At 34.5% G+C, this 24,233-nt stretch overlaps 2 protein-coding genes across 2 annotated transcripts; both read left to right on the plus strand.

Annotated features, from left to right (window-relative positions):
* The first annotated feature begins 541 nt into the window (after positions 1-541).
* LOC124365432 (delta(24)-sterol reductase-like) lies at positions 542-13,394 on the plus strand. Its single transcript, XM_046821411.1, has 9 exons — positions 542-988; positions 2,450-2,605; positions 3,117-3,222; positions 7,630-7,748; positions 9,289-9,383; positions 9,516-9,684; positions 10,522-10,662; positions 11,924-11,961; positions 13,382-13,394. Exons 1-9 carry the CDS (start codon positions 803-805, stop codon positions 13,392-13,394), a joined length of 1,023 nt encoding a protein of 340 aa, XP_046677367.1. The 5' UTR covers positions 542-802.
* Positions 13,395-14,992: 1,598 nt separating this feature from the next.
* On the plus strand, positions 14,993-23,858 carry LOC124364441 (sprouty-related, EVH1 domain-containing protein 2). Its single transcript, XM_046819937.1, has 3 exons — positions 14,993-15,140; positions 19,834-20,064; positions 23,056-23,858. The coding sequence occupies exons 1-3, from the start codon at positions 15,075-15,077 to the stop codon at positions 23,332-23,334; spliced, it is 576 nt and encodes a 191-aa protein (XP_046675893.1). The 5' UTR covers positions 14,993-15,074; the 3' UTR covers positions 23,335-23,858.
* Positions 23,859-24,233: the final 375 nt, after the last annotated feature.

Consider the following 24,233-nt stretch of genomic DNA (forward strand, 5'->3'; position numbering starts at 1 on the left):
ACAAAAGGCTTTGCTTGTGGTTTTCTTGCTAAATTTCAAGACTGTTTTATTACACAAGTCTACATATGTTACTATCCCACATGTTAAAACTTTCATGTAAAAAAAAACAGTTTGTTTACAAATTTATTTATTATGTAATTTTCACATTGCCATCATGATTATGCAAAGACCAATTAAAAAGATTTTATTAATGCTCTGCCAAATCCCATGGAGTGACAAGCCCTATCATCATACTTAATCTTGCTTATATAGAAATGAAGCTTCATGCAAAATTTCTAATCTATAGGTCAGTACATTCTCGAGATAACATGAGGACAGACATATAGACAGACAGAAATGAAATTTTCCAGTTCTCGAATGACAGGCTTCGTTAACGCTTAGCCAATTATTTAATACAGAAATAAGAAATTGACCAGTACGGACAAAATCATTACACTTTGAGTATTTGTCGACTAATGTAGTATTAATTTATGTTGTTTGCTGCGCAAACCAGTTTTGAATGCTATGCAATTTTAAGTGTCTAACTGGGAACACATCCCGACATCCCCACTCCTGTCTCTGCAAGCCAATGACTGCTAAGTCCTATCCTAGGTGACAAGTTATCTGTTGTATAATCTTGTCAGGTAACTGTTCTCACATTCGTACACTCCAGAGATGTTGAGGGCTGAACAAACAGATTAGATAATTGATTTTTAATATCCATTTAATGATAGTCTTGTTTACAGTGAACTACTTCAGTCAAAGTGTTCAGTGCAGTAGAGACTTTTACCAACACTGACAATTATCAAAGTTGCTGGTAACTATGGTGTTGGGAGAACTGGTTGTTTATTGCCTGTTCAATTTTAGATGGGTGTTTGTTGTTTTGTTTCTCTTACCATTGACTATTATGTACGATATAATAACAAGTGTTCAACGCCTCTTAGGATCGTTTTCGACGAAAGAAAAGTCAGAGAGTCACTTTGAAAAAACTAAATTTGTTCAAGACCAGGTAAATGCCTATAATTGAATTTCCCTACTTATGTAACTATACTAAAAATATAATTTTTATGGTTGACTTTATTGTAATCAATATTAGGTACCGTAACTAATGTTCATTCAGTAAAAAGTAATTTTACAGCAGAAAGCTGATTAACATTTAATCATATCATGTTAAATGTTAATCAAAATATTTAAATAATAAAAATAAATATAAATATAAAATATCAGATCTGTTTAGAGTTTTTATTCACACTATGCAATTTAATGATATACAGGATGTTTCACAAGAGGTTAGCACAACTTCAGGATATGATAGTAGACACAAACACAAACAAAATAGTTTATATCAACATGTCCTATCTCGCTTCATTTACTGTCTGTCTGTCCATGTGTGTTTTTTGTTTAAAAACTGATATCTCAGAATCTGTTGGAGCAAATAACATGAAACTTGGCTAATTAAAGGAAAAATAAAAAAATAAAGTACCTATTACCACTTTCCATTTAAAAACAGTGGCATTAAAAAATTTTCAAACTTTGATATTCCAAAAACTGTTAATTCCACGTAAAAATTGCATAAATAACTATTGATTACAAAAGTAATGCAAAAACTAACAATACCAAATTTGTTAAAATCGGTTGAGAAATAAAATAATTACATAAGTTTTAGTGGATGTAAATTAGCATATAATGTCTTGATAATTAATTACCTGTATTTCTTTATTTGTGTGCAATACATTATCTCAAAATAACATAAATGTTTTAAATTAATACCTATAGCTTAATTGAAACTCTTAAAATCATGGTTATGCAAATATGCACAATGTTGGTATTTAAAAATTTGTATACAATATATTTTTTCTTCTACAAAATGTTATGGTTGTATCTTATGTTGCTTTAGAATGAAATTATAGGTACAACAATGTAATTAGTACATCTCAAAATAATTTTTGATTTTTGAGACTATAGGTATAAAAACTATACATCAAGTCTTTTGTTTTATATTATATTCAACAAACCTACATGGGAAAGCAAAGTACTACCATGTGGTGAAGTGTTCATTAAATTTTTTTCAACTCACAACCATGGTGCAGAATTGGAAATAGTCTGCTTGCTCCAGTGCTGCCAACATTAGAGATTTCAACAGTTACATACCATATACTGATTCAGAATGCAGGCTTTAATGTTTCTTCATAAATAAATTGCAATTTGTAAGATTATTCGTTTTTCATTACTGGCAATACCCATTCTAGATTTTTATTTCATTTACATTACTGGCAGTACTAATTCTAGATTTTATAAAGGATTTTGGGTACTCAAATGATCTCATCTTACAAGAAATCGGTGGTAATGTGGGAATGGGAAAATAATGTGTAGAAACGATAACATTTTAACAATATTTTGGCAATATTGATAGGTAGATTATAATATAATCTTTAAAACTTCACACTTAACACAGAGTATGTGTCTACAGGTAAAACAATGGAAGAAAAGTGGACAAAAAATGCCCATGTGTACAGGGCGACCTGGATGGAAAGCGATGACCCTACGAGAGCCACAGTACAAGAAGACTATGTACAACATACATATTGATATGGATGAAATTATTGAAATCAACATCGACAAAATGGTAATCTGTTAGTAATTTGTTTTATTTCATTTGGTTCTTAATTGAATTACTTAACGGTTGTTAAGTTCAGCTATATTTTACCTTCCACTTAGTGCAGCATCTGAAATCTAACGCTGTGACAGATTTGACTTCTATAGAATCTGGAAGCAATATCCATCTGAAGAGATCCAAAGCAGTCGGTGATGAAGAAGCTCAAAACGAACTCTACATCGTTTCGACATCAGAGATACCTATACTACAAACAAATTTTACCTAGATGAAGTGATGTTCTCATGTCTCATCATGTTCACTATTGAAATGGAGCTAAATTTAACATTTGTATTGAATCAACACTTCCCACCATTGCTCAACATTATCAGTGGAATTACTTTAGACAAACAAAGAACTGCTACTAAAACATTAAAAAATTATCACCCTCAAGTTTTGTCTACAGTAATGGTTTCAAATTGTTTGCTCAAAATATTATCTGGATTTCATGGATACATTTAAAGATAATATGTTCTATTTACAGGTAGTAAAGGTTGAGCCTTTAGTTACTATGGGACAACTGACAAGTAAATTGAAGCCTCTAAATTTAACCCTTCCACTTGTCGTGGAACTGGATGACTTAACCGTAGGTATGTATGCTTTTATTGTAATTTGTTGATTTTAGTTCAAATTAATAAGGAATTTAAAATTATTAATCGATTAATTCGATCTGAAATGTTTTCAAAATGTATATTTAGGTCTATACGTGTATTTAGGCAAGTGATATTTTGTGTTCCTGTACAGGATGGCAAGATTTAGGAAGCCACAAATTATTTTATTTTATTTTAATATTTATAGTAAAATATTTGCAATTGAATCAGATATAACAAACAGTCCATTTTGATGAACTAATTGAACATTTTTCCCATAAAAAGAAAACCACTGCAGGCTAAAGGTCATTTTTTTATATCAAAGAGATATATGTTTAATCCAAAAAGATTTTTTTGTATTATACAGTAATTATTATTATTGTCTATATCTATCTTTCATGAGGAAAAGTAATTGGGCTGATTTTCATGTCAAAGTAAATTTTATCAAAGTAATAAACAATGGAATAATGAAGAAATATTGCAATTTATAGAAACTATGAAATAAAATATATGTTAAATGTATGTAAAATTATAGCTTATGTATGAGGTGTAAATAAAACTATGTGTTACAGTATGGGGATCGCTGGGGAATGATGGGAAGGGTAAGGATATGAAAGGCAGGAAAGTTGTTAAACGACTGATGGCACAGTACGCACAGCTACTAAATATGGACATGTTTAAGCATATAACTTCTAATTCAAAGCCATAAAAATAATTAAGAGTATCTCTGATGTACTTGTTCTTTTTATAATATAGTAATGTTATATGTTTACTTGAATAGCATTGGTCTACTCCCTTGACTATTGGTTCCAAGTCCATGACGTCAGGAATAGGGCAGGTTTTAGCTGTACTCCTGACATTTCGGGTTCTACTAGTTAGAACATGTCATTTACAGGAAGCCATGTGAGCAGAGTTATTTTTTCCTCAGTGAAAAGCCCCAACTTAAATTGATTAAGGCTGGTTTGAGAAGGTTATTGTTGAGAACATTGTGTAATTCTGACTTGTTTTGCACTTTCAGTCTTCACCATAAAATCAAAGTACTCACTTTGGTTTTTAAATGGAGTCTATATGCTTTTGCTATTTCAGTGAAACCGTATTGTTGAATATACCAATAAACATTGTTTTATTAAGTAACAATAAAATAAAATATGAATAACATTATAGATATTTAAATTATTATTATTAAGGTACTGACAGGGTATTCTTGAAATCATAATGTTGTCCATCCGTCTGTGTGATAACTCTTGATTTAAAGGTGTTATTTAGAGATTTGAAACTTGGTGCATAACTTTTTATTTGTCAAATTCTATTGATTTTAAGATTATAAGGTCAAATAAGAGGCTGCCTGTCTACCCATCTTGATAAATGGGTTCCTCTTCGGCCAAGAAAGAACCCTATTAATTTTGGTGTCAAAGGACAGTCCTTATGTCTGCCAGTCTGTCTGGCCATCTGTGCGATAACTCTCGATTTCTATAAAGTCCTAGAAACTTGAGAATAGATTCCTCTTGATCTTAGAGTAAAAACGTACTAAAATGGCAGTCCGTCCCACAAACTGTCCATCTGAGTGCTACCTCTTTTGTTGAAATACAGAGAAATTAATCAAACTAATCAAATGGTAGTAAAAGTCTATTAATAGTAAAATTTCCCTGTTATAGTATGAAAGTGTATTAATGGCTGACAATAGCATTGGAACATTTTATATGGCTAGAAGCATAGAGGTTTTGTTCCTACCAGATTTGTTGTAGGTTTAAAACTTACACCAACTTATGTGAACTTAGCTAAACCTCAGGAGAGTTGCCTCTGGCTAAGCTTATACGTACTTAAATCTTCACTGGGTACACTCACTATAAACCAATGTGTCAGTTACAGAATCAGAATCTCTTTATTTCATAAACTCAAGTTTAGAAAGTGTGTTCTACTAACTTAAAACAATATAATGTTAAATATTTACAGAGTTTCATAATTTCTATACAAAAATTCATCAATGGAGTAAAAAGATTTGTCAATGAACCAGACTTTCAGTTTCTTCTTTAGAGTTGTGGGTAGACTATTCTTGAGACTTGTTGGTAGTACATTGAAAAACTTTGCTCTGGCATAGGACGGCTTTCTCTGGAAGAGTTCTAGGTGATGTGCAGGTAGAGTAAACTGTTGGGAATGTCTTGTATTATGTTGATGGATGTGGTTAAATCTCTGTAGATTCTCTTGTACAGCAAACATGATTACTTCAATTATATAGATGGAGGGTATTGTGAGTATTCTCCATTCTCTGAACGCATCCTTGCATGACTCTCTTGGCTTCAACCCACAGCACGCTTTTGTAGGACTAAAACTCTCTAGAGATTCCCTCCTGATGTGCCTACCCAAACCAAAATTCCATGTCTTACACGACTTTCAAAAAGTGCGTAGTATGCGACTTTAACTGCCTCTACAGTGGAAATTGTTCTAGTTCTTCGAATTGCATACAAAGCTGATCCCAGTCTGCTACATAAAAACTCTATAACAAACATTCATCTATAATTACACCCAGATGTGTTGTTTATAGACTTGCTGTAAGTTTGGCAGTGGTGATAGCTCGTCTTTCTTTATTCCCAGTATAAGTTCGTTGAAAACTTTTGATTTCTAGATGCTCTGTGGCGCTATTACAAGTCAGCAAAACTGTGTCATCAGCAAACATTACAGTGTAACCAAAGTCTTAAACATATTTTGGAAGGTCAAGGGTGAAGAGCACAAACAGGACTGGTCCTAGGACAGATCCTTGGGGGACACCTCTCTCCATAGGTGCTCTCTCAGATTTAACAGTTCTCGTTTCTCCATTTTTGGTTTCTTTTAGTTCACAGAGTTGGCTTCGGTTAGACAAATAGCTGCAAAACCATTTTGCTGACCCCTTACAAAACCCTTTCAAACACCTTAGAAACAGTGGGTAGTAAGGAAATGGACTGATAGTTTTGGACTACCTCTTTGGAGCCTTGTTTGTGCAATGGATAAGCTTTTGTGATCTTTAAACAGGAGGGAAAAATGCCTTCAGCCATAGATCTGTTGATTACTTGTATCAGAGAATAAGAAAGTTCTTCTTTGCAATATTTTACCAGTTGTGATGGAATGTCGATACCTGAAGACAGTGTAGGATTCAATGACGTTAAAATGTTCTGTATTTCCTTAAAAGTTGTAGGTTTGAGATTTTCGAGATTACTGCCTACTCTCCATGGGGTATTATTTGACAATATGTTTGAGGTTGACCTTGGATACAGTCCAATTTTCTGCAAAGCCTTCTCTGCAATGGTAGAAAAGTAATCATTAAAATGATTAGCCAATTGTAAGGTGTCAACTTTTTTTCCATTGATGTTTAAAGAAGAAGGGGTGAAAGAACAAGTTTTTGGAGCTCTTTCATTGTTTATGATTTTCCAAACTGCTTTACTTTTGTTCGATGCTTCAGATATTGACTGTGATTAAGATATATTGCTTCAGATATTGACTGTGATTAAGATATATTGCTTCAGATATTAAGTTATTACGGATGCTTATTCATTTTTGGTCATATGTCTTCTTACTTATATTAGCTGCAAGTCTGCCTTCTTTACCACTCAAGATGTACTTTTGCTGGGCATCTAGAAAACGCTTTTTAAGGACAATCACTTCTGGGTCAACAAAGTTTTTCTTTCGATTGTTAATTGGACCTCGAGACTTTTTTCCGGGCAAATTATTTCAATTGCTACTGCAATGATATTTATAACCTGACAGCAGGATATTTATAACCTCTTCTACATCTGTTGCATCCCTCACTCTGTCGCATGTTTGGATTTCCAATAGATCCTTAAGCTGTTTTAAATTTTGATCGTTGAAGCCCCTGTAAGTTGATGTTGGTATGGCCTTAAGTTTTGAGGAAATTTTTATTTTGCAGTATTTACATCTGAGCAACTCCATGGATGTCGAGACTAACAGAAGATGTTAAGATATTGAGATCAAAGGGTGGATTGATAGGTCTAGTCTACTGCGGAAGATGCCTGTTAGAGTGGGTTGTACTTCCTTAGTGTTAAAGAGAACATGAGAAAATACCTTTTTCTACCCATTTAGACTGTAAGAGGCTGGTGACACGGGTGTACCCTTCTTCCAAGGTGACACGATGACAGAGATATAGAGCTTGCTATCCCACCTTATAGGATCTCCGACAGGAAGCGGCCTTTACTACCAACCTTACCCATCCTGAAAATCATATCACTCTGAAAGCTAGCTCAAAGATCCTTTTAGGATTAGTACAATGAGGAGTTTCTCAGGTCTTGTTGTTAGTTAACAAGAAAAATACTAATACCTCTAAGACAGTCCAGATTGTGTTTAAAACTAGTTTTTAAATTGAGAAAGCATAAAACCTTTCTAAAACAGGCTATGCTGACAGACCTGTTTTGTAACTAGGTGGACTGATAATGGGCACAGGGATCGAGTCCTCTTCCCATGCTGTCGGTTTGTTCCAACATAACTGCATATCATATGAACTAGTACTAGCTGACGGAAGTTTGGTCACCTGCTCCAAGGTAAAATATTTGTTAAATACTACTAAATTAATGAATTTATAACATGTAATAAATAACACAAGGGTTTAACTAATATAGATAAACACTCGTAAAATGTCATAGTACAAATAAATGCTCCTATAAGTGTTTTTAGATCAATTATAGATATTTATAAAGACTGTAAACAAAGTCTAACATTGCAAACTGTTCATGCAAACATTACTCAAAGATTCTTTCTGATCTACATAAATTAATTACTCTGCTTCTATGGTTCTTATACAAGTTTCAAGTAATGGATGGGTCATAATCAGTTTTGTGACATAGGAAGCTTGATCTGTGAAAAGTCAGACAGAACTGATGCATTATTGAGATTATTTTCTGTTAGTAGCATCTCTCAAAGGAGCAAATACCAACTTCAGCATCGAAAAAGTAGAGTTGTTTAAAACACTTTAGTGATATTTTCCTAGGACGATTTGCAATAATTTCAATGAAATCCAGAGGAATTAATTATTTTCTCTGCTTAGATATACATTATTATATGCCAAATAATAGTTCAAACAACAGTTTGCCGGAGGTGCAATAAAGAACTCAAAGACTGTTCATTCAAATTAGAAGGTTTTAGACTACTTTTTGGAGTGCCTACAATATAATCTTGACTAAAGAATATGAACTCTACTAGGAAAAGATCAAAACAATTACAGGTGTATGCATTATAGTCATATTGGAGTAACTGGTAAAACAAAATGTAAGAATAGTGTTCAAGCTAGCCTCAAAAGGTTTTTCGCCATCATAAAAACAGAGATATTCATTGTTTTGGAGTTGAGACCATAAAATGGAAAGGGGTATACTCGTAATTTCAATATCAAGCAAATATTTTCTTATCAATAATTTAGTTTCTATGTACTACACATCCCCAATGTAAAAAATGCTTAATTCAAAAGTTATTTTGTTGAAACAAGGATGAATTTGTGGAATGAGTACTACTTTATGGTTTTTTCATAAATTAATTCTCATCAGAGAACAAAGGACTGAAAATAACCTTGATTCTACCAAATTTAATCTACTTGACTTTGCAAAGGCTTGTCAACCAAAATGCGCTGGTAGAACTAAAAATAACTATAATATTGTTATAGAATTAGTATCAAAATGCATATCTGCCTCATGGATTAAAGCTTTTAAAAAATTCACATGAAAACATTATAACTAATAAATTAGTAAAATTAAAATTCCATTATTTTTAAGAAATAGTATCTGAAATGAGAGCTTACATTATATATAATCTGGTATATTTTCTTTAGAGAACTTAAATTAATAACAATATGGTGTGCCTTTATCGTATTTATTTTCTTATAAGAGAATATAATTGATTTACATTATAATGAACTTAATTTACTTGTAATAGAATAGTGTGTAAGATATAATATCAGCAATAAAACAGTGTAGATAAGATGTGTTATATACTTTAATATTTCAAGAATATGTTGATGTAGGTTTTTGTTTTACTGGATTAATTTTAATAATGTGGTTTTCTTCAAAAACTAAACAAACTTTTCACTTGCAGAAAGAAGACCCTGACTTATTTTATTCTATTCCTTGGTCCTACGGAACTTTGGGTTTTCTCACAGCTGTGGAACTGAAAATTGTTCCAGCAAAAAGGTAAAACTTTTATTCGTGGTATGCTACAATAAATTATCAAACTAGAATTCAAAGTCATGTTGAAATTACCAGTTAAAAAAGGGAATTTCATGAATATGATGTGATAGTAATGAAATGAAACATTTGCTTCAGGTATGTGGAGCTAACATATGAACCATTCTATTCTCTGGAGGAAGGGGTGCAACTTTTTGAGGCCCACTCAAAAGATACTGTAAACAATCAATTTGTGGAAGGAATCATGTTCAGTCAGACAGAAGGGGTCATCATGACAGGAAAGATGGTGGATACCACTACTTGTTATGTGAGTACTTGTATTTTTGTGTTTTACAATTGATATCTTATCTTATTAATATAACCCAAATTAGAAGCTTGGCAGTGGCGTATGATGAAAATTATTTTGGGGGCTGGCACACTGGGTGGTTTAGGTGTAAAATACTCTCAAAACAGGGGTTCAGGAATCTTCTCCTGGCAAAGTTTTGAGCTTTAAGACCTCATGGATGTGTCCAAACTTAAAAAGACTACTGAGTGCAAATTTAATACTTTTTTTTCAAAATTTCAGGGACCTTGATCCCTTCCCGCTTATATACGCCCATGAAGCTCTGCATAGGACATTCTATTTATTTGTAGGACTGTCTTCTGAATTTAAATAGGTTTTTCTCAATTATAAATGGCACTTATTTGAACTCCTGCAAATGCTAAACTTGTGGTAGTTTTCAGAATAAGTGAACTATTCACTAAAAAGAGCAATGTTTTCTCCAAGGCTGGAAAAAGTATTGTAATTAACATTTTATTTTTTATTGTAGTTTTACAACAAAGTAACAAAAGAAAGCTCATTTAGGCTGCAAATTTGCATTCCATCAGTTATTTATACAAAACACTATACAGAATGTCTCACAAGTAATCTGGAAACACTATCTGCAGTTTGCTAACAAAGGACATTTGTTTATATGAACTTTGTTCACTATTTTAATGAGAGAAAACCACCTGAGAAGTTTGTCGGGTTACTCGTGGGACACCCTGTATAAAGGAGAACAAAACATGCTCTAGATAAAAATTCTACAATGAACCTTCAAAAGTAGACTAAAATCTTAATATCATTATTATTTATTTCTAAGCGTTTACTATATTTTATGTATAGGTTAATGTGATAAGCAGATGGTACAAATCGTGGTTCTACGAACATGTGCGGAGTTTTGTAAGCAAAGGCAAGACAACAGAGGCTATACCCTTAAGAGACTACTACCATCGCCATACAAAATCCTTATTTTGGGAGTTAAAGGTTAGTCATTAATCTTTGTTATAATTATTTGTCAGTAGCTATAAAAAAGGTTCAAATACATCACTGTATAATACAGTATATACTATGACTGATAAAGTTAAATAAGATATAAAATTCATAATGATATACAATTCATAAAAAACTACTTGAATAGTTAATGGCATTTTAAATTTAATTTTTAGACAGGTCTAAAATTAATTTATGGCTAGATTTTGTGACCGAGAAATAGTTTTCAATCATTGCATCTAATATTTGACTGGACTACCAGAAAGAAAATTAGTGTTGATGATTATTAAAACAAAAAATAATTCATTTCTACCATTATTACATCAAGGTTAGGTGGTATTCTTTCCTGACCTACTAGTAAGAGTTTAGTTTCACAACCATTTTCAAATTTGTTTACATGCTTACTATTGTAGTACATTTTTAACAGAATTTTTTAAAAGAACTAAACTAACAATACCGTACATTCTTATTTAATTTGATAACTTTCAAAATAACCAGGAATAACTAACTATCCTTAAACACGTGCATTTAATCGATAACAAAGGATTTAGAAAATATTAACAAGTACCTAGAATTTTAACTTTAAATTAATTTCATTAAGGTCATTTTTGATTATATCAAAAGGTTGATAAAAATGCTTCTCTTTAAAATGTATTACTTGATTATTTAACACACTTTTATTTATCGTACTATCACTTGTATAAACAAATTCAACATTTTCCAATATATAATTTTTATTTTGTGCAAGGCCTTTCTGAATCAAAGATTCCATCATCAGGCACTTCACAAATTATGGATGATGGAATCTTTGATTCAGAAAGGCCTTGCACAAAATAAAAATTATATATTGGAAAATGTTGAATTTGTTTATACAAGTGATAGTACGATAAACATTTTTTCCAATGCTCCAAGATTCTACATTACACTTTTATTTATTTATTTTCATTATACAATTTCACTCTACATAAATTTAAGCATTACAATATTAAAAAAAAAAATTGGCATAAATTATGTTAAAATTAAAACCTAGTGAAGACATGTCAGAATAATAACTGACACTTGGAGTAATTGTTTTTTTTTTTCAAATTAAAATACTCAGAAACGGGTGATTGTCCACTTTCAGCCATTATGACGACTGGAAACCTAAAAATAGAAAATGTATGATACTGGTAACTTATGGTTACTAATTATATCTGCAATAAATATCCATATTATATATTATAAATATCCAGATTACTTCTATGTAATTTTCCAGGACATTGTACCATTTGGCAACAACTTACTCTTCCGCTGGCCCCCCCCCCCACCCCCCCCCCCCCCCACCCCCCCCCCCCCCCACCCCCCCCCCCCCCCACCCCCCCCCCCCCCCACCCCCCCCCCCCCCCACCCCCCCCAGCTCTGTAGGAGACGCAGAACTGACGAACAGGTGGTCAGAGTTATAAAAAAAAGGGCACTCCCGAATTGTTTATAAATATTTCCTTGGCAAGTGCGGTAAGCACAGAGTGTGCACTAGGGATTTCGAAGGCCTTATGTAAACCAAAAAAACTCTCCAAGAGACATAATCTATAATATCGGATAAAACTGTATTTGGCATTTCAGTCAAAGTACCATTCTAATATATCCCGTCTACGGCGTGGGAAGGGTAAAAAACTAATTTTGTTTCGTATAAAAAATTTTTTAAATAAATAATAGTAACAGTATACTAATATAAAATATTGAATAAAAATATATTATTCGCTTTACTAACTGTGCATTTATCACAACACAAACTATGGACACTACAAACCAGAGGAAGTTTCAAGAGCTTGCATTATTAAAAACAAAAAGATGTACACAACATTAGTTTAGAATTTGATGGTTTCAATCATTGCCTCATTATAGTCCATATGGTTTCACTGTGCATTATAACAAAAATGAAAGCACATGCAAATTACATCATTATGAGTCAGGAGGGTTGTGTTGCTGTAGCCAGATTAAGCTTTATTTGTCAAGCAATACTGGCCTTGTCATTGATTAAAAAAATGTTAATACCGTTAACATATTGTCATAAGAAATTTAAAATAAGATATGTAATGGGATGATTTAGTAAAATTTAAGCATGAATTCTTTGTATTTCTCAAAGTTATTTTTTTCAAATATTACATCTGTTTGCCTCATTCATGCTTTCATGGCTTTCAAACAAATGGTAAGTAAAATAAGTGAGGTGAATGAATTTTAACCTTTATGTGAATAGCTTAATATTAGATAGCCTTAATTTGATTTTATGATTTATTTTTGATCATACTTCTATATTCTATAATGTAATATAAATTATTTATTTTAATGTATGGACCCATGCAGCTTGACCTTAAAAATTCTGGGACAGAGCCTTCACATTATAATTATGGATTCAAAATATTTTCACACAGCTGCATGTTTTTTTAAGTATACTTTTCCAATTTTTGTACCTACTCTGTTTCACTTTCAGCCTTATGTTTTAGGTAACAAAATTGTATACAACACTACAACATTTTTATGTGCCAAAATTTTATGAAAATGTAAATGAATTAACTTGTTTGTTACATTAGTCTTATTTGTTACAAATGTAATTTATTCAATAAAAAAGAAATAATCTATACAAAAATATGCTTTGGCCTTCTAAAAAATGTAATTATGCCTATTTTATCTTGGAACAGCATTACCTGTAATAGTAATTACCTGGTGATGCTTAAAGGTTGCAGATCTAGTATGTGTTACAAATTTGTCTGTGAGTAAAATAAGTAAATAATTTAAAGATTAAATTTCAAAATTTCAAGAATTGTCATTGAGTTAAAAAACATATTGACTACAATTAACAAGTATAATCACCTATTTATAACATGTAATAGCTAACAACAGCTGATCAGAGTAAAATATTTAATTTCACAATTTTTTTTATCATTACAAAGTTACCAATATTTTGATTTGTTGTCACATTCATCATTGATCCCTTTAAAAACTACTTATTGGGTATTTGACTCTAGGGCACTCTAGGCAATAAATAAGTGAAATAATGTACTATATTACATATTTTGCATTTTTTTTGTAGCTTTGTATTGATATATAATAAAAAAATGAAAATTCTATTTGGTATGATCCTTTGAAACATACTTAGTTTTTAAACCTTCTCGCTACATTGTGGCTGATACTAACTGTATAATTACTTTATAAGTTGCTAAAGTCAAGTGATAAGGTTTATCGGAAATTTCAATATCTATTTGAAATGTTAGTTCATTAGGAACACGTAGATATATTTTTTGGGGTTAATGCCCCTTTTGATGGTTAAATATGTCATGGAAGTGGAGATTACCAACTCATATGAGTCATTGGCCGTTACAGAGTGAACCTAGAGGAACTCAAAATGAGTCACTGTCCAATAGTAGGGTTAAAATATGAAATGAATTTTTCATAGTTTGTCACATACGACTGTTGAATTGGTCTCTTCTATCGTACTGCATAAGAATTGTACCTGTAGGCTCCAGATCTGCAATTTGTGAAAATGTGCTATAAGGAAAAAGAAAATGTATGCTGACCAAGTTATCAGTCATAATTTAGTACAGAACTTTCGTAGTATCTGAGGGGACGAGTCTGATAGTTCTGTAATTGTAAACTTAAATTTTCTTTGATTCTGTCAGTAACCATTGCAACAAATAATTTGTCACTATAGATGGTCATATACTTCTTTATCCAAATGTTCACCCACCCTTCCAGAAACATACATCACTTGTAATATTCTTTCTGTACTTTACAAAATATTTACAATAGATCTATAAAATGTTATGTTACTCACACACAGGAAATGGATGATATAGTACATAATTAATAAACAGAGGTTTTCCAGTGTTATGGCCAGTTTTGCTATTAAAGCTGTTGTTGGATGATCTTCCAGACACTGCTAGACTTTTAATGATCTGATCGACAAAGTTACATAGAAATCTCTCATTTGCTTCCGACTCCTCCATTCACAACATAGAATTGAAATTCACTTTCCAAGTAACACTAGTTGAATTCGTTCAACTTAAAAATATTTGTTTTCTATGAAGCCACTTTCTTACCAGGGTCCAAGTATTCTCACTGAAGGTGTTTGGATTAGCTTGATTCTTAAGTTACCAAGACCTAATAGTATGTCGACATTTTCCAACATCTAAAGAACATAACTAGATTCAAGGGAAACTTGTAACTATATGTAAAAATGGCCACTACAGTAAAACTTAGGAAACATCTTTATACTCTAAAAACACTTTTGTTTATAAACATTATACTCTGGGTAATTCTAAAAGTTCTTAATTTAACACATAAAAATTGTTTTGAAAAATAAAGGCTCAATTATATTGGTGTATTAACCTAACCCGGCAGTAAGTAAGTAAGTAAGTAACCTGACGATAATAATGTTGACAGGTATTCATGGAATTCCTCCTTGCAATCCAGATGTTGGAGACGATGACGTTTTCATGGTGAGTTATAGATTACTTCAATTTCGCATTAGTAAACCAAACAAGATATACAGGGTGGAGCGCGGTAATTTGCTGATTTGGAAATGAAATGAAAAAATTATGAACCTTAGAAAAAATTATTTTTTATTTTAATTATATTGAACAGTAAGGGAATTTTAAAATTACATGGTTTTAAATAATGTATCTGGCAAATGTCGACCTTCGGCATCCACACACTGCTACATACGTTTTCTGAAGTTTTCATTAACTCTAACAAGCATGTCGACTGGTATTCTGCCAATTTCAGCCTCAATATTGTTCCTTAGGTCTTCCAAGGTGTTGGGACGGTTGATATACACCTTTGACTTCAGGTAACCCCAAAGGAAAAAATCGCATGGGGCTAAGTCTGGTGAGTGTGCCGGCCAGTTCACATCACCCCTCAAAGAGATAAGTCGTCCAGGAAACATTTGCCTCAAACAATTCATGGTAACCCTCGCTGTGTGTGCAGTGGCACCATCCTGTTGGAACCATGTATCCTCTAATTGCATTGCCTCAAGAGCCGGCTGAAAAAAATCCTGTATCATAGTCAAGTACCGTTCGGAGTTCACAGTTATGGCACGACGGTTGTCCTGAAAAAAGTAAGGGCCAATGATGCCTACTCGTGATATGGTGTACCACATAGTGACGCGGTCCTGAATGCAGAGGTCTCTGTGGACTTCTCTGGGGTTTGTTTCACTCCAGTACCACATGTTTTGCTTGTTGACACACCCACTGAGGTGAAAATGTGCCTCATCAGAAAAGAACAACAATTGCGTCACGCGGTATAGTTGCAAGCATGTCTTCACAAGAAGTACGCCGTGTCAAATAGTCCGTGCTGACAATTGATGGACCACGCACATTTTTATACGGGTAAAATCTCAGTTCATCATGAAGAATCCAGTGGAGAGAACGTCTTGAAATGCCAAGAGCAAGTGATTGCTTCCGAGCAGAGCGTTTTGGAGATTGCAGTACTGCTGCTCTAACTCTATTGATGTTTTCTGGTGTTGTAATCCTTCTCTGAGGTCCCCTTCGTACACATGACACATTCCCTGCTGTTCTGAATGCAGTTAACCAATTTACAATTGATTGCCGACCAGGAACACGTCCGCGTGGGGGAACAGCGAATCGTAAACGAAAAGCACGCTGCATTGCAATAATCGATTGGGCATTTTAAAAATACGCTTCAACACAAAACGACCTCTCCTCTCGTGTCTACTGCATGATGGCAACTGGAACGCGGAGGAATACAAATCTCCCGTCAGCCACTATAAGCCACACCCACTTTCCCCTCTCTTCGATCAACAGTGCCGCCACAGCCTGCAGTGCAAAAAAGCAAATTACCACACTCCACCCTGTATTTCTTAGCAAATACTGCATAAACTACTCTCAGATAAGAAAGTACAGATACCCGATTTTCAATGTTAACCACAAACTAATCAATAGACGAGAGTTAACATTAAAATTTAGCTTTTATATTTCTGCGTTAATTTACAGCACCCAGCGTCTGCTTATTTAAACGCAAAACACACAACCATACTACCAAGGCATCACCATCCAGGGCAATCTAATTCATCATCAGTAATGACAATGTAGATTTGTTAGAAATAGAATCTTATGTATTGATAAATAAAATAGTTCATTATTTTCAAATATAGAAATGTCAATACAATTCTCAAAAACACATTACATAAACTTAAATTAAAGTAAACAACTACTGTGGAACGGGTGACGTCATGTCAGTGTCAGTGCCGAGTCTGCTCATCATCCGCACTGGGTGCCGGTCCCTGTGTTGCATGTGCTCGCAGCGCACTAGGTTTCGGCACAAACACTCGCGAATTACACATATATAGTACATGAATGACACGTAGACAGTACATCAATTACACATATATTACATATTAGTTTGAAAAATATACAACATCAAAAACACTCCAGTGAATGTGTTAAAGTTTATTTTTTACCATATAAAGGTCTTTTTTAATTCTTTTTGAAATTTAAATAATTTAATGATAAAAACCCTTTAAAAACAATGCAAAATCATCTGTAATATAACATTACTTACTAAAATGAAACTCAGAACATAAACACAAGTTTACTCAGGCAATTTTCAAACAAACTACAACACTGTCTTTATGGACACTCGGACGTATTACTGGCACAAACATCTTCTAAAAGTTTTCTTATGTGACTGTTATCACTTTTTGTATTAATTTTAATAACTAATATAACAGAAGCATTTTAAATTAATAAAAACGCACAATTATATAATGTAAAAAATGCTCTGCTACTGGTCACAACACTACGATCGTGATCTAACTGAGCAGTTGTATTTTAGTTAGTTGTTACGTCATTTAACAGCAGTTCAAAGTAGAAATAACAGTTACAAAGGTTAGTTTAGTTCATGTGTTGGCCTTTGGTATGATATCAGCTAGTATGGGATAAGTAATAGAGGTACTACAAATGAAAGTTCAAAGACTTTTCGCTCAGGTACGTTTCATCTCGGAGTGAGACTCTGCACTCAAGCGTGTTTTTTTTACATCATTTCGTAGCGAGATCCCTGGTACTAAAAGGGTCAAATAAATATAATTTGTAGATAAATACCTCTGATAATTATAATCATTATTAACCCTCGCCAAAAAGGAAGCAGAGTCCTTTATGATGGGGCCAGAGCGAGCCAGGTTGCGGGATAGCTTTTTCCTACAGCAAAGCTCTTGTAAAAGATTGGGAAAAGAGATCTTTGGTAACAAGATACTTTAATTGGAGTAGGGCCTCAGGATTAAGACAGTTTATCTGTCCTTATGCTAAACTGTGAGCATCTCTCCTAGATCAGAGTAAGGAGAATATAAGAATAATTATAATAGGGTTGCTGACAGAACATGATCCCCTTAGAAAATACCTCCTGAAGGTGGGCTTTAGCCAGACTAATGATTGCAGACTCTGCAGTAAAGCGGAGGAATCATTGGAGCATATTTGGCTAAACTGTCGTGGCATATCTCCTCAGCCCCAAGAACATCAGAGAACAGGAGCCCTCAAACCTGATCGGCTTCTGTTAAAGTCTCAGATTCTGAGGATACAAATTTAAGTAAGGGATGTGCAAAGGTCCTTTTGGGACTAATTGCGGGGACAATCGTCTCTTTTCCTCAGGGGGGAAAAAATAAAAATCATTATTAACAATAATCACTCTCCCTTCAAGAATTTACAATTAATAAACAGGGATATTTCCTAATAATATTTAAATTACTTAATAAGTTTATTTTGATTTTCCTAACATCTTATTTTAACAACTAAATGGGTAAAACATTTTCAAAACCAATTTAAACACAATATATAAGTAATCTGTAAATATATAAGTAATCATATGAAGGTAATTATTTACTGTAGCCACTTCACAGTATTTATCAAAATTCCAATTTAAAATGAGAACATGAATCTATAGGATATCAGTACAATCAATATATAAGGGAGGAAAGCCAGAAATTACAACAGTAACGCCCTCGGCCATTAGTTCAAGCTTCGGTGCCGCCCTTCTGGCAAAAAAAACATCCTCAAAATAGTACTTAAATTCGAGCTCAAATGATGTGAAAAAAGGCTAAACCGAAATACCCTTGGCCATCAGAGCACGCCTTTGGCACCATCCTGCACTTCTCGAAATGAAAAAAAATCTTCGAGATAGTACCTAAATATAAGCTTAGATCACGCGAGTGTCCGTTTCCGCTCTACCCAAAATTCCTTAATCATGATCTGTCCATATAAAAATGGTTTACCCTTGGGGCCAACCAGCTAACACAAGAATTAAAGTAATAACATTTCAAACATAATTGAAATAAATAAAACAATAAAGAAATAAAAATAAACTTACTAAATATTCAATAAAGAAGAGGATACAACGTATGGTTGCTCTGGGAAAGTTATGAAGCTGGTCTGTTACACAAGGAAAACCCGTTCAAAATTCCATATCGGACTTAAAAGGACACAATTTCCAAATTGTATATTGTAATGAAGTCAAACAACTTAACAGAACACCCACTGTACTTATTTATCACAGTTTACTTTGTTTGGTTACTGATAGTCAATTGTTCTAATTGGAGAACCACAAGAACCAAACTTCACTGAAAAATCTTCAACACAAAATGGCTAATGGCTGCGCCAAAATACAAAGCACATCTTTATTTTAGAATGTACAATGCTGATAATTCTGATCAATTACGAAGTAGCTCAAAATAATTATTTAATATTGTGATGTGCAAGATAGATGCGCGCTGGTAGACAATGTTGCAAAAATGTCTAAAAACAGGAACAATGGAGATGACAGGAATAAATATCAACTGACAAGTAGAAACTGACTTCTTAATTTCTTCTACTTTATTGGCCTGTGTTGGTGTTAATTATCTCCTCCACCTCTGTCGTACCCCTCCTTAGCTCTTTGTCTCTCTCACCCTGATACCCTGATCATCTCGGTTCTCTAGATTGTTGGACTATTTGAAATATAACCTAAAAATTCTTTCTGGGAATGAAAATGTATTACTTTAATAATTGATGAGTGGTTTCAGGTTGTACTTCAGCTGATGTTGTATGGTAAAAGTAATAACATAATAATATAATAAAAGTAATAAGTAGTAATAGTAATATTTTCTAAAAATTCTAAAAATATATAATGACACACACTGGTGTACAGACACTGAACCTGCCAGTGGAGAGAGGTGACTCAAGGTCGTCATCGGACTCGTCAGCAGGCAAGCCGCAGCCCCTGCCCCCAGCTGCCCCAGAGCCTGAAAGCTACTCCTATGTTCAGCTAACAGCAGTACATGACTACATGTACCCTGTAGTGGAGGGCGAGGGCAGTCTCAAGAAACGTGCACAGCTCACACTTCCCAACAAGCGGAAAGAACGCTGTAGACACTGCCAGGTGTGATGATGCTCCGTTATGTTCTAAAAGAGTAATTGTAAGTACTAGGTAGTAGAGGTCAAGGGCAGTCTCAAGAAACATGCACAGCTCACCCTTCCTAACAAGCGGAAAGAACGCTGTAGACACTGCCAGGTGTGATGATGCTCCCTTATGTTCTAAAAGAGTAATTATTGTAAGTACTAGGTAGTAGAGGTCAAGGGCAGTCTCAAGAAACGTGCACAGCTCACACTTCCCAACAAGCAGAAAGAACGCTGTAGACACTGCCAGGTGTGATGATGCTCCCTTATCTTCTAAAAGAGTAATTGTAAGTACTAGGTAGTAGAGGTCAAGGGCAGTCTCAAGAAACATGCACAGCTCACCCTTCCTAACAAGAGGAAAGAGCGCTGTAGACACTGCCAGGTGTGATGCTCCTTTACGTTATAAAAGAGTAATTAATTGTAAGTACTAGGTAGTAGAGGTCAAGGGCAGTCTCAATAAAAGTGCACAGCTCACTGTAGACATTGCCAGGTGAGTGATCTGAAAGTGAGGCCTTCTGTAAAACGTGCCACCTTACTATATTTATGTTTTTGAGTCCTTCAGATAAGGTTATATCCAGAACATTTCTTTTTCTAGTAATAAAAGTGGGGCTAGACCCTCTATTTTTGACAAATAAGTCATTACAGAACGTAAATTGCAGGAGATCCTTATCTCTTGGGTTTATGTTGATGCTTCCCCAGAAGGTGTGATGAGCGTTACAGTCACAGCCGAGAATGAGGACTGCACCTCTTTCTCCACAGTGCTGAAGTAGCCTTTCTATTTCCACTGTTGGGCAGTTTGTTGAAGGCTTGGTTAGTAGGCTGACGATATGATTACCTCTTTATCCCCTTGTTGTGAGGTTACTTTCACGGACACTGCCACCATGTCTTTCGTAATTAATTAATTTGTAAGTGTGCTGTCTTTAGGAGTAAACCTCTCAGGTAAGGTATGAATAGATTTCTCCCATACCTTTTTTTTAGTCTCTTCCACTTCCATCTCCTCAGCGGTGTTTTTTCTTCAGTATTAACTGAATTTTCCCAAATATGTAGCTGATGCATGGACTCTCTTTCTCATGCTTGCTCGCTATAGCACAGTCGACTGCCAGGGTAAGCAGCACTGACTTTCCCTCATCACTTCTGCACAGGACATTCCATTCACCAACTGATAGCTATTAGTTTTGTGCTTGCAAGAACTTCACTATCTTATTGGTGGATTCATTTTTGCTATTTGGAAAATAGGCAGTCACGATTCTTGCACAAGGAATTTCTCCCTCTGATATAATTCTCAGACTGGCCCCCTCCCAAGGTTTAAGGGAATCTTGCTTTCCTTTCAGCTATTCTGCTGTGTTGTTATTTTCGCATGTGAAAATCAGGACGCCTTGTCTCCTGTTGGTCTCGTAGAAGCTTGGAGAGTTAGGTCCCTCCTGTTCTTCCACGATCGCTTCCAAGATGAAGTTCTATTATATCTTCCATCTGTTCAGATGATAGTAGGGTTTCAGTAAAATCAGAGTGTAATATTCCCACCCTTATGCCTTCATGACCTATGTCTTTTTTCATTTCTTGTTTTCTTCCTCTGATGAGCTTCCGGAGTGGAGCCATCAGAGTGAGTCTTTTGGTCTTCCCTCTCTTTATCTTTTTATATGTATGTTTTGTTCTTCTGGGATTAGTTTTAAGGCCAAGTCCCTGGTTTCTTCGTGAGAGTACCCTCTTTTGCGAAACCATGCCATATGTTTCCTGGCGACTCCACCCAATTTAGGAATTTCTGGGAACGGTCTTCCAGCTTTTGGTGGTCATCCTCCACTATGGTATCTTCTTTGGATGTGTCGACTCTGGCTGAGTCAGGGGTTTCAGGATTTCTGTTGGGAAGTCTACCTGTCTTTTTTGTTTGTTCAGGACAGCTAGGGTCAGCACCCATTTCAAGTCCCTCTATATTTTTGTGGATTTTCATCCACATTTTGAGAGCTCCCAGAGCTCTGGTTTGGTTTGGTTTGTATTTTTATTAATTTGTACTCATTGTGTTACCACGAGGAGCAGAGATCTATAAGTCACCCCAAGCATTGGCTCGCTCTACTTGGGGTAGGCTGTGTTTAAACAGGAGGTCATCAGGTATCCCGAGTTCACATATTAACAATCAAGCACTCCCGTGACTACGCACCCCTTCGCATATGCTGTTCCACCTTGGCTTACAAGAGAGAGAAATTAGATATAGTTATAGAAAAGTATAGTAGAGGTTAGATTTTTGGGAATGTTTTTTTTTTTTCGATAGGTGAGGGTAGACTGAAAAGAAAAGTGAGCATAGTAGAGGATATCCTTAAAATAAGTACGCCAGTTCAGCTCAGATTGATCGGAAGAATTTCATAGAAGACAAGAATTGGATCAGACAGTTCCCAGATACACGTGCACGAAAATATAGCACATGAAGAAGAGAGAAGATGGCTGTGCGTGTGCTGTGTGGACATGTGTTGGGGGGATATGAAGACCCTGCCACTTCGCACCCTTCAAAATTCCTTAAAACTGAAATGGTATTCTAGGATTACTTTTTGTGTTATTTGCGATTTCATAAGGTTTGAGAATAGTAAAATTAGTTTGGTTATGATTTCACTTTTTTTTAATTAGATAAAATCTATTAGGATTTTGAGATTAGAACATTTTTATTTGATGCAGTACCAGTTGATTTACACTTGAAGTTTGTTTCCCTCATTAATAAACATTAGAGAAAATTTTATCCTATAAAAAGTAAATCATGTGCAAAAATAAATGTTTCTTTTCGAAAATTTGCAAGCAATATTTTATTTGATATTTCAATTATTAAAATTGGTTTGATAGTAATGTAATACTTGACTGATAGAATTTCATTTTCAGACAAAACTGCCATGTATTAGGAACATTTGCATTAATATTTATTATAAAAATATCAAAAGATTTCCTCAGGACGATACACACAGGTAATACTAATATTGGTGTTTTACCTTTCCAGGAACCATTCTCTAGTGAGAACAACGTGAGGGGCTCGTGCCCGTTCGCACCTGACCACGTGAGGACCGCCATCGAGTGTGTGGCGTGCTTAGGCGTGGCGCGCCGTGTGCTGGGTGAGGAGCCGTGCGAGTGTGGTGCAGGCTGTGGCCGACGTTGGCTCACACTAGCGCTACTCTCGCTGCTGCTACCCTGCCTGTGGTGCTACCCACCGCTGCGCGCCTGTCACCTCTGCTGCGTCTCCTGTGGCGTATGCGGTGGACAGCACCGGCCAGCCTCATAGCCTCCCCTCTCGACCCAACCCCGTCTCCGCAGTGAAGAGACCCTCTATCTTCCTTGGCTCAGGGGAAAATATGGTGTTTCTTCAGGAGAAAGTTCTTTGTATAAAAAAAGTATATTAAATGTTTATATTTATAAATAGATATAAATATGCCGTGTTGTCATCGTCGTCGCGGTCGTAACGGACTACTTGTACAAATATAGTGTGAAACACAGTCGCAGCGACTAGCACGACAATTCCTCTTCTGACACTCGTGAATTTGTGACGAACTGACTTTATGTGCACTACTTAGCCCGAGCGAAGACATTCCGTGAATGCGGTGTGATGTTAAAATTAATACATTGTTATTGTTATAAATTATCATTTTTTATTATGTACATTTTTAGTAATGTAAATGTTCATATACCATCACCTATCGTTTTTGAATTCGTCATCGATTTTAGCTTCATTATTAATAAAAATTATTGTGTTAAGCTTAAATATTTATTATTTATACAAAACTATTATATATAGGTTGTACACTCTTATTTGTAATGTTGTGTTTTATTTATTACTCTCCTTTTGTTTATTTCAGCACAGCAGTGGTTGATGGTTGCCTCAACAAACACATTATGAAATAACAACATGAACGTAATTGCTTACCCGTCACTAATCGTAATATAAATTTCGTATACCGTAATATTGTTTCAATCAGGCAAGATTTTAAACGTGGGTAGTCTTTGCAAGCATTATTGAAAGTGAAGAAACTAATCAAATTCTACTTGATTTACATTTTTATGTAGAGTCAAAAATTAACCTATAATCTATCTGTATGCATCACTATCAGCTAAAATAACTGTATGAGAAGTTATATTTTTAGTACAACAATCAATCAGTTATAGAAGAAGTACGTGAAAAGTGAT

The sequence above is a fragment of the Homalodisca vitripennis genome, chromosome 6 (genome assembly GCF_021130785.1).
Source record: "Homalodisca vitripennis isolate AUS2020 chromosome 6, UT_GWSS_2.1, whole genome shotgun sequence".
In the NCBI taxonomy this organism is placed as follows: Eukaryota; Metazoa; Arthropoda; class Insecta; order Hemiptera; family Cicadellidae; genus Homalodisca; species Homalodisca vitripennis.

Coding starts and splice junctions, on each gene's coding strand:
- LOC124365432 (XM_046821411.1), top strand. CDS start 803: ATGGTGTTGGGAGAACTGGTTGTTTATTGCCTGTTCAATTTTAGATGG. Junction 2,606..3,116: donor AAATCAACATCGACAAAATG/GTAATCTGTTAG, acceptor TTCTATTTACAG/GTAGTAAAGGTTGAGCCTTT. Junction 9,384..9,515: donor AAAATTGTTCCAGCAAAAAG/GTAAAACTTTTA, acceptor CATTTGCTTCAG/GTATGTGGAGCTAACATATG.
- LOC124364441 (XM_046819937.1), top strand. CDS start 15,075: ATGTTGACAGGTATTCATGGAATTCCTCCTTGCAATCCAGATGTTGGA. Junction 15,141..19,833: donor GAGACGATGACGTTTTCATG/GTGAGTTATAGA, acceptor ACTGGTGTACAG/ACACTGAACCTGCCAGTGGA. Junction 20,065..23,055: donor AACGCTGTAGACACTGCCAG/GTGTGATGATGC, acceptor TTACCTTTCCAG/GAACCATTCTCTAGTGAGAA.